The 14,940-nt window shown below is 40.0% G+C and overlaps 1 protein-coding gene across 2 annotated transcripts in view; it reads left to right on the top strand.

Moving 5' to 3' along the window:
• Window positions 1-14,940, top strand: part of HMGA2 (high mobility group AT-hook 2) — a 151,329-nt gene that overhangs the window by 37,514 nt on the left and 98,875 nt on the right. For both annotated transcript variants that reach the window (XM_048302271.1, XM_048302272.1), the window contains exons 2-4: window positions 408-639; window positions 3,298-3,384; window positions 10,891-10,941. In XM_048302271.1, coding sequence (XP_048158228.1) covers window positions 529-639; window positions 3,298-3,384; window positions 10,891-10,941 — 249 coding nt within the window. In that variant the 5' untranslated portion in view covers window positions 408-528. The remainder of the gene's footprint in view (window positions 1-407; window positions 640-3,297; window positions 3,385-10,890; window positions 10,942-14,940) is intronic.

The following is a 14,940-nucleotide window of genomic DNA, read 5'->3' as shown; positions in this document are numbered from 1 at the left end:
CCCGCTGCTGCCGAAATCCCCGTCTTCCCAGGGTGCATGCTTCTGGCAAGATTGTGCAGTGTTCTCAGTCCATTTTCAGTGTGTCTTATCTTAATTTGTCCTGATCCGATCTAAGCGCGATAGCCACCACTTGCTTTCAATTTGTAGGACTTTTTTCCTCTTCTTGGTGTGCTCCCGACTACCCTCGGACTATTTCCCTCTCTCCTTGCATTTCCAGGGTTGCAATTTACTCTGCCTTTTTTTTTTTTTTTTTTTTTTAACCTCCCCTCTTTTGAATTGCTTCGTGTTACTAACCATTCCTAAATTGTAAGAGAGATTCATTCCCCCTCCTCTTCCACCACCACCAACACCACTACCACCATCACCTCCTCCTCCTCCTCCTCCCCTTCTCTTCTCCTTTTTGGCAGCACCAGGACGTCCGGTGTGGTGGTGGCAGCGAGCAGCAAAAGCAGCAAGAGCTCGTTTTGATTCCCCCCCATCCAAGGTGCTTTGGAGAGACTGGTTTCAGGCTGAGCAGCAGAAGTCACGATGAGTGCACAAGGTGAGGGACCCGGTCAGCCTTCCACTGCTGCCCAGGAGCAACCTGCAACCGCAGAGCCTCAGAAGAGAGGACGAGGCAGACCCAGGAAACAACCACAAGTCAGTATCGTATAGATACGTAGAGCCGCAGATCTATAGTGTTATGGGCATGTACATGTACGTATTGTGCTGCAAGTGAAGCAGTCCTGGCGACGGGGAGGGGGGGCTTTGTTGTGCGCTGCTTCCCGGCGAGGTGGTGCAGAGGCGTAGCGAGGGGCTCCGTCGGGCGCCCCGGCGGGGGGACCCCAGAGCCCGGAGCGACGGGGCGCTGCTTGCCCGTGGCTGAGCCGAGGAGCTTCCTCGGGACTTTCACTATTGTGCAGGGAGCGAGCTGGGGCTTTTCAATGTAAATGGGGAATATGGAGCAGCGCGGCTCCGACCAACCAGCGCTCGCTGGGTCATTTCGAGCTGATTTTGAAATTGCGAAAGCGAGGAGCAGGGAACGGGGCTCTCCTGTCTCCCTCCTCTCTCAGCCCTCGCAATATCTCAATCTGTATGCGCGCGTGTGTGTGTGCATGTGTCGGGTCCCACCGGGCGCTGCTGCCGCCTCCGATCTTGACCAGCCCGGCCCCTGAACTGCCCCTAGATGCTGGGGCTGGGGGGGAGGAGGGTGTCTAGAAAGTCGCATAGTTTTTTTCGCCTTTTTGCTCCCCCCCACCCCCCCCCCCGGCTTTCCCCCCTTCCCCACCTCCCCCCCTCGCCCCCGTCATCGTATGGAGAGAGGTGCCCCCGTTGCCGACGGAGGTGGGGGAGGTAGCCGGAGGGGGCTTGCCCTGCATTTGCAACACCTTTTGCCTTTGCTCCGACGCTTTCCCAGGCAGGTCGAGGCGACGGGAACGCTGCCGTGTCTGGACACGGGGAGCGTAGCCCTGTGCTCCTTTCCACCCACACCCACAGCCTCCACCTGGGCCCCGAAAGGGACGCGCCGGGCTCCTCTTTTTGACTTGCAAGACCTGAATTCGAGCTAAGGTTGCTAGATCCGTGCGTTATTCCCACCCCCACCCCCTTCTCTTCCTTTCCCGAAGTGCCATTGTCGCATCGCCTGGAGCTGCCGAGCCGCGCTCAGCCCCTGCCGCCGGGCGAGGGGCCTGGGGGGAGCCCCCGCGCTCTGCAGCCCCTCCGCCGGCGCCGCCGAAGGAGGATTTTGCCTGCGGATGCAACCAATTAATCCCGCAGCTCGGCGGGGGCAGCGCGGAGCCGCCCGTAGCCTTTTCCCTGCCTCCCTCGGAAGTCACGATTGAGAAGTAGGGCTGCCCGTGGAGCTCATTTTAAAGCGAGATTCCGCGGGCTTTAAACGTGTTTACTCCCATTCATTTGGCATCAGCCCCACTGCCACGAGAGCCTTCGAGGGGCTGGAAACATGGAGAGAGCTGAGCAGCAGAGCCCCGAGCTGGGGGAAACCCGGCTGCTTTGCTTCCTTCCCCTCCCCCGCCCCGATATGGTCCTGTAAATTGCACAGAAAGTACTTTTTGGAAAGCCATAAAAGCAGAGCCCCCCCGTTTGCTCGCTCTGCCCTCGGTGGCAATCATTCCATCTGTCCGGTGACTGCGGGCTCTGTCCCCCTTCCTGCTTCACCCCCTGGTTGCCCTCGCCCAGCCCCGGCAGCCGGCACCCACCGACCCTGCGGGCTTGTGCCAGGATTCCCTTACTTCTTTTTTTTTTTTTTTCCCTTATTTTTTTTTTTCTCCTATACCATTTGAATGTATGGAAGTGAAAGAAAAACGCGTCTCCTTCAACGTGCTCAGCCCAGATGTGCAGTGCCTGCGGGGCTCACCCCTGAGCTGCAGCACTTGGGGAGTCCCCTCGCCAGCCTCCCCTTAACCTACCCGGGAATTATAAAAGCTGAAGGGGTTTAAACTGGTTTAAGTTAACAAACTGCATTTAATTAGTTCTACCACATCCTGTAATCTGAATGAAATGAATAATATTCAAGACTAGAAGAGTTTTAGAGTGTTTATGATTCACTGAATAAATATTTGGAATCTGAACTCTTAGTAATTCATACTCAGTTTTAAGGACTGGTTATTTACTGTCAGGCAAAGGAACTAGTTAAGAAAATAGCTAAAATAATCAGTATCGACTCATTTTCGAGTTGGGGTTTTGTCTCAGGTTTTTCTTCGGTTGAGTTTTTTTGGCTTACTAGTGTTCTATTTGAAGAAGCGTTTACATTTGCATTTTAATGCAAATCAATTATCTTTAGAATAGGTGTGAATATAAAGCCGACTGCAGAACAACAGAAAAAAAATTGCCCCCTTGAGAGAGAAGTAGTCTCATCTTACTTTACAATATTCGGGTAGTTAACTTTTTTTTCCCCCAAAAAAGTTTATGCTAGAAACTACATATGATAATTGTATCTCGTTATAATGAAATGCAATTGAAATTAAATGGGTAACTGTATTATTTTTGAATAGCTGCTCTTATATGAGGGAAAGCATAGCCATCTTTAAAAAACGTGCTTGCTGCTTTAACTTACATGTTAGAATACGCACACTTTTCCAAGTTTTTTTTTCTGCAATTGCAAGACATGTTAAACTCCTTTGTTGTGCAAAATATATTTTTTCCTTTGCCTGGAGTTGTTAAATTTTTCATATTGCATTATTAATATTATGTTATTTATTGATACTATTAATTCATATGTTTTAAGCAATTTCTCAGTTTAGTTTATCCTTTAGATCATGTGTAGCCTCTTGCCACAATAGCATGTTTTCCTGTATTTAGGAACCAACTGGTGAACCATCTCCTAAAAGACCAAGAGGACGACCCAAAGGAAGCAAAAACAAGAGTCCCTCTAAAGCAGCTCAGAAGGTGAGATTGTTAAAGAGAAAGAATTACTAATGCTGTTTTTTTATCAGCTGGTAGCAAAAAATCCAACCATTTAGGCTGTGAACTGTGGGGTTGGAACTCTTAACAATGGAAGCTACATAAAGAATGAATTTCACCTTTTTAAAATTAGAATTAACATGAAGACCCTAAGTATGGAACCTATAAGGGCATCTTGGTTTTTTAGTAGTCTACAGATTAGTGAAATAACAATGTATTTCATGAGAAACTATGAGATGTCTTGTATCTAGTAAGGAAATCAATGTTAAGAATATTATTTTCTTCATTAAGATTTTTGTAAGAGGAAGATTAATTTCTTGCCCACTTACAGTTGTTACTACTACAGACCAAATCTGTATATTAAAGCTAAGTGCTTTGTCAAACATAAGTTAATTAGAAGTAAATCCAATTATGTGTTGATGGAAATAAGTGCATATATTGAAATTTACAGCTTTAAAATGTGATGGTAAACTTTGAGTTACAGTAAAAGCCTGTTATATCTTGTTTAGTAATCAGTTTCAAAGGGACTTTTACTAGAAGTGCTATTAGTCTTCTGAACCACTGTTTCTGCTTGGTGGTGGGAGCAAACTTTTATTCTGGTGGTTCTGATTGCCTTTAGCTATAAGAGAAGCTCCCTGAAGTCACTGCATTTAGTGCATGGACTTCACATCACAAATACAACGTGAAAATGTGACTGAATTTTATTTGAATTGGACAAAGCACAGTATTAAAAAGCTGAGTTATCAAGGCAAATCATGCATACCCTTCTGTAGGAAATATTTTAGTGAAGGCAAATAGTTGTGTATAGGCTTGAAAACAAATATGAGAGATTTGTTTATGTTGATGGTTATACAGCAGTTAGCACTAGTTTACAGGTACTAAATTAGAAACAAAACTTACAAAATCTGGTAGTGAATGTAGTGCTTAAGTGTATCAGTATCTTTTAAGGAGGTTTGTGACAAAACGTGTGGAAGGTATTTGTGTCCTCATCTAATTATGGTTCATTTTTCAATATGCCTATGGTACTGACCATATTAAGTTTGATAATTTTCAGTGTTATAAATTGCTATAGCAACTACTGATAAATATTAAATCATTAGAAGGTGACTATGGTTTCATGTCTGCTTTGTTTAAACTGTTTTCAACATTTGTTTGAGGTACTTTTCCAACTGTCTTTAAATTCAAAATTGGTTGGTTTTTTGTTTTTTTTTTTACTTTATGGGCTGGAAAAAAAGCAGCATGTTCTGTCAAGAAATCCATGAATTAGTAAAAAATGCTTTACAGGTTAAGTATTTAAAAATCTATCAAAGCCATTCTGCAAGGTAATGTGCTTAAAATGTTGATTTTTTTTTTTCTTTATACAGTAAAAGCATTCCTCAGATTCATGTTAAAATAGTTTATATGTCACTCTTCAAAAGAGAGAGAGCAGTTTTTTATTAGTCCAGCAAATCCAAATGTGAGCTTTAGTATTTTAAATATTACTCCTAGGAGTGTTGGCTTTCCTAGAAGAAACATTCATAATAACATTACATTTTAAGTATTTTGTAAAAATGTGTTTTAAAAAGAAGCTTCTAAAAGAAGTATTAACATTATTTCATTTACATGAGTGATTTGGAAATCAGTATAAATGGAAAATAATTTTTAAATATTCCTATATGTGTAGATTTATCAAATCAAGGGTTTTCCAGATGATTCTGGTACATAGTTGTGCTTTCTTCATCTAATTTACAAACTGAGCAATTTCATTGTAACATTTTGATTTTCAGAATGCATCAAGTTACTGCTCTAATTAAAGCTTTTGGGTGTTGCTAATGTAAAAAATTGACCAAAGCCCACATGTCTTTTTTTTATAATAAAATACCCTCTGAGGGGTATTTAATTACAAGTCTTACTGGTTTCTTGGTTTATAGATAAAGTATATAAATGTTTGATAAATGCTCTAAAACATAAAACACTTATAAAGCCTTACTAGAAGAAAGAGACATATCACATTTCAAATAAATATTTTAGCCCTTTTTCCAAATTGATAATTAACCTTCTCTAAAATGGTTCAGCTTCTCACCAGGTATCTCAAAGTATCTTTTAATGTAATATTGTTTCCAGTAGTTTTTCTAACTGTAACAGAGGTGGGAAGGTTTTGGCACTGTAAGAAAGCTTCATTTGGTGGTGAGGCTATCACCTCTAAAAAGAGTGAGCTATATGTTCAAATTTGTGGTAAACATATTTACACATCCATATGCATACATACATTTATTAAGACTTTCTCCAGCCTGTCTCAGCTCTCAGGAAGAGAACTGGCTATCTTAGCTTAAGCCACTCTACATGTGAACCTGGGTACTATACACCCAACTGGAATTTGCTGGAATTTCTAAAGAATAGTGCGTGCCCTGTGTGTTTCAAAGGGAGCTCATTGAAATGCTTCAGAGTGCTCCCAACATGTTAGATAAACGTCGACCAGGAGAACCCACGGAGCAGCCATGAGAAGGCATTCATGATTAATTGATTGGGTGTTCTCTTGCAAAGCATTACACATCACAATTAAAAATGTATTGCACAAACTGGCAGTGAGTTAAAAACACTCCAGAACTGGAGCTTTGTTTTGTTATACTTCAAGAAGGAAATACTTGTAAATCAGTTGATGGACAATTTACCCTGGAATTGTGGTTGTGTTGTATATTTAAAATTTCTTGGTTTGCAGGAATTTTTTATATATTTTATTTTTTTTTTTAGCGTTCAGAGCTTGTGTTTGGTCTTAGTAAACTGGCCTTGGGGCATCTGAAAACAAACTGTGCTTGTTAGGAAATTAGCAATGTGAAACTTGACAATGCATACAGAATGTTGCAAAACTAACTGAACAGCTAATAATGTGGCAATTACTCTAATTTTGGGTAATATGCTTTTTTTTTTCTTAAAGCCTTGCATATCATATATGCCTAAGTTTTTATAAACTAGACACAAGAATAAACTATGCTTTATAGAAGACCAAACCATTTCTCAATTGTTTAATTTTCACAAACAGGAGGAACACAATGTGTTACCAGATAAGAAGAGGTAAAGACAGAAAAGACTCCTGATCCCCTTGCACTTGAGTCCCCACAATTAGGTTGTTGTTATGCAGGCTGCATCTTTAAACAAGTTATTCTGTTATTCATTTAAAATATTTGAAAAAAAAAAAAATAGCAAGATGTGAAGTGAGTTTTGGGTTTTTTTCTCCCTAAAGCACAACTATTTTTTTTCAGGAAGATCGTAGTAGGGATCTTCCTTTTCAATTTCCTGGGTGTTCTGTGGTTGAGTTTTGTTTGGTGAGCTGTGTTCCCAGCCCATCACATTTCCCTTTCTAGAGCTTTTTTTTTTTTTTTTTTTGTTAAGCTCCTGTAGTTTGGCTTGACAAAAATACCGTATAGACATAAATAGTTTCCTGTTTGGGAGCAGGAAACACATTTGTGACATTAAAAAAGGAGTAGTAGCTACTGTATGATTGTCTTTAAAGAAATTGTCCACCGATATCCCAGGAATACACAATGGTAAAAGTTCTTTGGTAAAATTTACCTTCAGCTAAAATATGTTGAGTTTTGTTGTAGTTACTGGTGTAGTGAGATTCACTGCAAATGCCTACAGAGCTTGATGCATCATCCTCTGAAAACTAGAACTTGTGATTCTGTGTGTGACTACACTTGCTATTGTCTCTACATTACATGGCCAGGGTTTGGTATGTAGAAAGGCATGTCCCTGGGGTAAGCAGTCCAAAGGTAAAAAAAAAAAAAAACAACAACAACCTGAAAAGTGCATGTGATCAGGACTCTGCCCTGAATTGGTTCACGAAAATCTAGTTGGCTTCTCCATGCTTCATTCATTTTCACCAACACCAGTCATTACAGGCTTAAAGGAAAAACAAGATCAAATTTATCAAGTGATTGTTGCATGGTTATTTCACTGAAAAAGTAAGAGACCTCAAAATCAGGTGTTTTGATCAAGATAGGAAAAGCAGAAGACTGGCTTTTGTTTAGAACTAAAATGGATAAAACAGAACACGGAAAGTGTGATGTTTTTGTACTTAGTCAATGCCTAAGGTTTTTTAAAGAGTACTTTTTGACTGAATAACTGGGTGGTTTTTTTGAGAGGGATACATTCCTGGGCAAGGTCTTTTGACACTGTTTGACAACAGTGATCTTCCTCCTGAGAACTATCACTTGTTTCACCTGACTTACAGCTCTGACACATTTTATCTGAGATGTCCTGCAGATCATTCTGCAAAGTAGATAGAGTTCTTCAAATCTGGCTTGTGTTGCATTTGAGGTCTTCCTTGACAATACATAGATGCCCAAAGAGGACTTCATAGCCACCCAATTATTTATATTTGTCTTGTCTTGTTAATTGCTTTCAGTAGTACAGTCTCAGTTTCTGTCCAGGTACAGCATATTTTTGCAATAGGGAGGCAGAGATCATGGGCAGTCAAGTCTTAGAGTTGCTGAGAGATGCAGTTTGGAAGCAGGGTTTTATGGCCCTGTGGTACAGGGCTTAAGTGGATTGCAAATCTTCTTGAGGACTGTTAGCTGGCTTCCTGGTAGCAGTGACTGGAATGGTGATCTTTGCCACCTGTGATAAATAAAAAGCATTTCTCATACAGATCATGCTTTTAAACGTGAGTTTTGGTTCTGTTCTTCAAGTGTGACATTGCAAAAATGGTGTATTCATATTATTGTTTATAAGAAATTTCATATTTTTAATGAAATATGCTTTGTGTTTGATAACATACCTGACCCTTCTTTAAGTTTGGTGATTTCATGTCTTAGCTGTAAAAAGCAAGGTCACGCCTCATAGCATAGTAGCCACCAAATGTTAAAACCCCCCTGAGCAAACACCACCTCTGGGTGGCCTGGAGCTCTCTCTTCATTTGCCCCTAGCTTTAGAGGCAACACATCAAATAAAGGCAAGAGCCAACAGACTGGAGACTTTCTGATGATGCAAGAACCTGTTCAGAGGAAAGGCAGTGTTTTAGCACTTTCATGGAGAAACATTGTATTACTGATGTGATACACAGTAAAACATTTCTTCAAGGCTTCAATTACAAGAAAGTCTTAAGCTGTTGGAGAAAATACAGGCTGTATTTTAGCAAAATGCAAGCTAAAAAAAGTCCAGAGGGAAGGAGGCGGAATATTTTCCTAAACGTCATGTATTTATCATGACCACTGTGCTGCTACTACTCCTTTTGTTTGTTCCAGAAGTGTTTTGTCTTTCTCTTCTCTTAGAAAGGAGATTAAAACTTCCACTTTGGAGGTTCTTGTCATTCATTTTCTGCAGTTTAATCTGTGAAAACCTTGCTATTTACTTACAGAATCTTTCTGTACCAAAACATCACCTTTGGTATGCCTGGATGTTTGCTCAGCTCACCTCTGGGAAAGATTTGGTTTTGATAAGAACTGTGGAAATGTTTTTCTTCTAACATGAGGTGGAAGTCATATACTGCAGGAATATAGTGCCTTTCAATCTGCAAGGTCCCCAAGCACTTGACAAACCATTACCCAAACTAGTCAGCAGGAACACTAGCCACTTCTGACTCGGACCTTCAGTGGTGGCAGAGCTCAGCACTGCTCATGGCAAGCGGCCGCACTGTGGTAGTTTATGGCAGGGAGCAAAGATTAGTTTTTCAACGAAATCTCTCACGTTCATGATACATTGTAGTTAAAATTTGTGTCAGGTTTGTAGGGACTTTAATTATAAGACCAAAGCAGGTTTTGTTTTCGAAAAGTTAATTCTTTTTTAATTGAGTTTTGGAAAAGGGTCTTTCCTTCAGATGCAGTAATACACAGAAGAAAATAAATAGCATTAGTGCTATAATAACCGTCAAGTGTTGATTTGTTAAGAACAATTTTAACCAATATTTTCTTTATAAGATTTATGCCCAGTGTTTAATGAAGTAAACATAGAAGCAGGGGGCTACAGCTTATCAAAACAAAACCATATCTGTTTTTTTGCATCCTTCAGGTTACAAGGTATGAAGAAATTGAATACTTAAGGGAAACAAAAGTCTGAAATAGACAGCTACAGGATATAGCAAATGCACTTTAACAAGTACTCTCTTAAGAGGGTTTCACCTTACATGTAATGTCCGTATAAACGATTAAAGCTCAAGTTTACTCTTTTAACAAGTCTGAGTGATAATTTTGCCCTTTAGGAGTGTGAATTTTATTTTTCACAGCTTTCTTATTGGCAAGGTATTTATTTCAAAGTAATTGCATTTAACTCACAGGGCAGTTTTTTTTGTAGAGATTCCTCCACTAGTTCCTCAGCTCAAGTTCTCTTTTAGAGAGATCCGATTTACACAGCATTAGGTTACAGTATATGTTACAGCGATTGACCAGCAAGTGATTTCACAGTTGATTTCTAAGGGCAAATCAAATACACATACAGTTAACTGGGGGGGAAAAAAACCAAAACAACACAATTCATGTGTACTAAAAGTCTTCACTCTTGGGGACTTTGTATGTGGCAAGTCCTGCCCTGACTACAGATGGTGGCAAAATCCTCATCACCCTGAGTGGAACAGGATTTTTTACCTGGTGAAGTGAGTGGATGGGCATAGTCTAGTTAGAGAGAATAACCTGAATTTTTCATTTTAAACTCTGTAAATTTTTTAGTGTACTGCATAAGTACTGTTATTAGTAGTAGTATTCACAATGTCACACAGTGGAATTAGTGGAAGAGCCTGTAAAAGAACTTTGAGCTGAGCTCCAGGAACAACTGCTGGACTTGCAGAAATATAGCTGTCACTTTTAGGGCCTCTTCCACATTGTTTCCTTAAACCTGGACAGGGAAGGTGTGTTTTGGGCCATAAAAGGTTTACTTACAGCTTAAGGATGTGCTTTTACCTGGAACACTTCAAGTGAAAAGTAGGGAAAATTGTTTCCCAATAATAACACAGACATGTTCATGGTGATATTCTGTCCTAATTAATTTCATGCGTGAACATAATGAGACTAAAAAAGGAATTGTAGCTGCTATAAACTGCTTTGATCAAACTTGAAACAGGCTGTATTTTTAGTTTAGAATCTTCAAGTACTTTTTGATGGCCTGTGAAAGACCAGATTTGATGTTATTGGAGGTTCTCAGGTTTCCCAATTGTCCCATGTTCCTACCCTCAGCCTGCGTGTCAGATGGCTGGTCTAGGCCAGGGCACCCCAGGCTCTGCTGAGGGCCCTGAGCAGCTGGGGGTGTGTGGGCACACTCCTCCATGCCCCTGGACAGAGCGTGGATCAGGGCTGGGGACACCCTTGGGTGCAGGGGTGGCACTGCCTAGCCACACTGGCTAGGAAACGTCAGAAAAAGCAACATAATCACATTCTATCAGAAAACACATAGATTAGCTAGGGGGCCTGGTGCCACCCAAGAGGTATAACTGTAGCTAATGTTACAGGAAAGGAGTTCCTGGTTACTGAGGCTGTTAAGTAATGCCGAGGTATAAAATATGTTGTGTTTCTTTTCCTTTTACAGAAAGCAGAAGCCACCGGTGAAAAGCGACCTAGAGGCCGGCCCAGAAAATGGGTAGGTATTTCACTTCCAGATTTATTTACTGTGTTATAAAGACTGTTATAAAGTCCATTCTTTTAGAGAACAGTAATTTCATTTGTAAAAAAAAGCATCCATCTTCTGTGTCTCTTTGTTCTGGTGGATTGACTAAAGGGTTAAGAGAGCAAAGAAGTCGATCACAGCTTCCTACCTTTAGACTCTGGTAGTTTGCTCAAGACACTTTACAATTAAATGTTTGCTGCAGGTGAATATTTATGTGTATCTTATCAGCATGAAAAGAGGCTCAACTCTTCCTTCAAAAGAGCGTAACAATGAGATTACTTGTTCAGTAATTGAGTAACAAAGGTTAAAGGGACACTATCAGACATCAGAGGGTGATAAGACTCAGAGGTAGGGTGCACGAGATAAAGTTTAAAAACCAAAGTGCTTTTGTTCTACATTGCCTGGAAACATGCATATTTTCCTTAAATCCAGTGAGAAAGACTACAGATGAATAGCAGGATACTTACACTTAGAATTCAGTTTTCCCATTCAGAGTAATTACCATGCCTCATATATTTGTAGTGACCAGCAATATATTACATTAAAATTTTCTGCTTTTCCTGACCCCATTTAGTCTTTAGATGTGTCTATCAGATGTACATTTTTGTTCTTCAGCTATGGAAGTGTTTCAGTCTTAGGTACTTGAAATTTTGTGTTCTCACTGACATTTATAGCTAATGAGGGTCTGCCTGGTGCACCTCTCATCTGCATGTTTTTCACTTGTGCTTGGGCTTTCATAAGAAAAGTGATTGGGATGTCACCGGGAAAATGATATTGAGTATTAAAAGATATAAATGTGTAACTGTGTGCTTCATCACAAGTTAACATTTCTGATTTCCCTTTTCCACTTCCCTTTCCCTTTACCTGCTCAACATGTTTCTTTAAACTTCTTTTTCAAATCCACCCCCACCATCTCAATTTCAACCCCTTATTTCACTCTGTATTCTCTTTCCTCTTGTCAGTCCTGTCATTTTTCCCTCCATTTTGTTCAGTTCTTTTACATAGCTGTTAAGAGTTGTAAAAGTATATGCTTGCAAAAGCTCAAACAGCACCAGAAGGTACCAAAAACTACAGCTAAGGTTCTCCAGAGTATCAGCCACTAAACACAGGAAAGTTGGCTTTAGCAGCCACTTTAAGAACTAGTTCTATTGCACTGTCTAGTGAATGTAACACAGGATATTTCATTGGAGAAAACAGTCCGCTGCATACTAGATGAGTGCTTTATACCTGTAGTTTTTAAGTCAGGCAGTTTTCAGGTACATTAGGAAGCTCACTGGCATTAAAAAAAAAGGTGCCTTTTTGAAACATGCCTATGCTGGTGATCTTCTCAAAAGCCACTTGGAGAAGGCAAATGCCAAGTGCAGTAAAACATGGATCGGTTCCTGTCTGCTTCCTCTTGCCTGGCTTGAACCTTGCGTATGTGGATAATGAGTGTTGCTTGCTTGATCCTCACCTTGGGTGCAATCCTTAGGAAACAGCAAAAATACCTGGTTTATGAGAGTAATTAATTTATAACAGTCAGTCCATCCCCACTGAACAGGAAGGTGTGGCAGGTGAATAGGGATGGTTGAAGAGTTTGGGGAAAAGGCAGCAGCCTGAAATGTTAAAAAGATTTTCTCTTCCAAGTATTCATAGTCAGAAACTAAGGTGAGTTTTCAGTGAAAAAGGATAACATAGCACTTCTGGCATCTTGTAGGCTACAATGTTTCCCTTCTGTGTTTGCGTCTTTATGGGACAGAAAGAATAGGCAGTATCAGTGGAGGATTCAGTATGGAATGGGCCATTTGTCAGGTCAAGAATCTGATTTTCAGAAATGGGAATTACTGAAATATGGTTGTATGCATTCCTTTATTATGAGACCAATACTTACAACAGTTTCACTTATTTTTTTTTAAATTAATGCTTATTTTGAAACTCGATATTACTTTGCTGTTGTGCCTCTTGAAAGCATAGTATTTTTATTTTCTTATTCCGATGATATGATTGCTTCTTGTAATCTTCAGAGATAATGCTCCAATCTGCAGCTTGCATTGAGATAATTCTACAGACCATGAGAATCAAATATGCCATTTTTTCCCCTTCTCTTTTTTCCTCTTTCCAGTTTAAATTAAGTTCATGGGTTCCTTCTCTGTGCATGATGAAATGGAGAGTAATGTTGTATTTTTCTCCAAAAAGAAACGTGATTCAATTATTATCCGTCATTATGGTACCAGCTATAAGCAAAGCTTATAGTTGAAATCAAGGGAGGAGTCTGCCTGAAAGCAGATGGTACAGCAGCATCCTTTGTTTAGACCTCCAACATGTAGTCAAAAACGTCCTTTTTATATCACCCATACTTCAGTTTAGTCCTTAATGATTATATTCTTCCTTAATCCAATTTACTTATTACCAAGCCTTAATGATGATGGTTCAGTATCAGTGCAATTAAGGAGTGTGTAGGGTTTTTTTCTTGGAAAGGGCAGAATTCTACATTTTTGTAAGTTTGTGACCCTTTTTTTGGGAGTTTAGAGGTTCTGTGTCATATGTTGTTCATCAAATTGTAAAGTATTATTTCTGCTGTTTCCTTCAATATGCACATGCAGAGACATACGAGCTAACAGACCATTGTAGAATTCTGGTAGTTGCTCTTTCTGCTGGTTCAAATTAAGTATTTAATGTTTGTGACTCACAGTGTATTTATTTATATATTATTTTTTAGAAGAGAAGTAAATTTTTTCTGACTAGTATAAAACTGAGAGGGGGAGGGAGAGCCCAAGAGAAGAGGGCTAGAAGCCCAGTTTATCGCAAGCATATGAGACATCAGATGATCTTTTTAACTCAATAATGTGTACTTTGCAAAGTTGTCAAAGGAAAGAAGACCCTTGTCAATAGAACAGACAGTAAAGACTAAACAAAATCTTCTGAAAATAAAATATTCAGCTACATAGAAAAGCTTTCTAAATGTGGAGAGCTAATTGAATGAAAGTCCTGAAGATAACAAGGTCAAGCAGGTGAGACATGAACATAGCTGAAATCAGAAACACAGTGCCTGCTGCTGTAAAACTCGTCTTCACCGTAGGTTGTTGCACACGTGTGGAACACCTTGAGGGCTGTGAGTCTACTACCTATTAACACTCTTCATGGGGGCCTCAGTACTCCTTAATTTTAGAGGTTTTATTGCACAAACATATTCTAAGCTCCTTGGATGCATGTACATTAGTGTGTTAGGTCAAATCAGGAGTATGCTTTGGAAATGCATCTCCTAGTTTTCCCCACTTAGTGTATGCGTTGTGTAGCAGTCACAGAGCTCATTGGTTGGACTCCTTTCAAATGAAACCAAATTGGAAGATGTGCTGCAGAAGTGCAGTCTGATAGACATTCAACTCACAGGACTAGGCTAGAGCAAAATAAAAAGCTCTTGAAAGGTGTGTGGTTTGGACCTTAGGTCCTTGGCACCATCCTGTGGTCCAGATTGCAGACACAGCCTTTGATGCTTAAAAAAGGCTATGAAGCAACCTGTTTTTTATTAGCAGAATTATTTTATGTAGCACAGGCATAAAGTCAAATTCACATTCACAGAAGTCAGTGAAAGGTTTGTCATTAACTTCATCAGGGCCATGTGTTTGCCATTGAGGCCTGATGCTGCTGCTCATGGACTCAGCAATGGTTTTGCTCATGGCTTCAGATAGCCCTTTGTAAAGAGCTATCAAAGGTTTTTTATTTTATTTATTTAATTTCTGTATACCTATAATTTGACTGAAAGGAAGGGACTGAAGGTTTATGAGTAGAGCAGAGGACTACGTAATCAATTGTCTTGCTGTTTGTTCCAAAGAACTGCATTGAAAAGTCCTGGAAATTTCATAGTCTTCTAGTGCTCTCAGACATCAGTTTAATAGAGGAATCTGAAACCCAGTTTTGAAGCTGATGCTTAAAATGGTATTTGTTTTTAATTTCCATTGTTTTTGTTGAGTCTTTAGGTAGAAATATTTTTGC

Source organism: Corvus hawaiiensis, chromosome 4 (assembly GCF_020740725.1).
Source record: "Corvus hawaiiensis isolate bCorHaw1 chromosome 4, bCorHaw1.pri.cur, whole genome shotgun sequence".
NCBI lineage: Eukaryota > Metazoa > Chordata > Aves > Passeriformes > Corvidae > Corvus > Corvus hawaiiensis.
The sequence above is the reverse complement of the archived record's forward strand: the minus strand, read 5'-3'. Positions and strand labels throughout refer to the sequence as shown.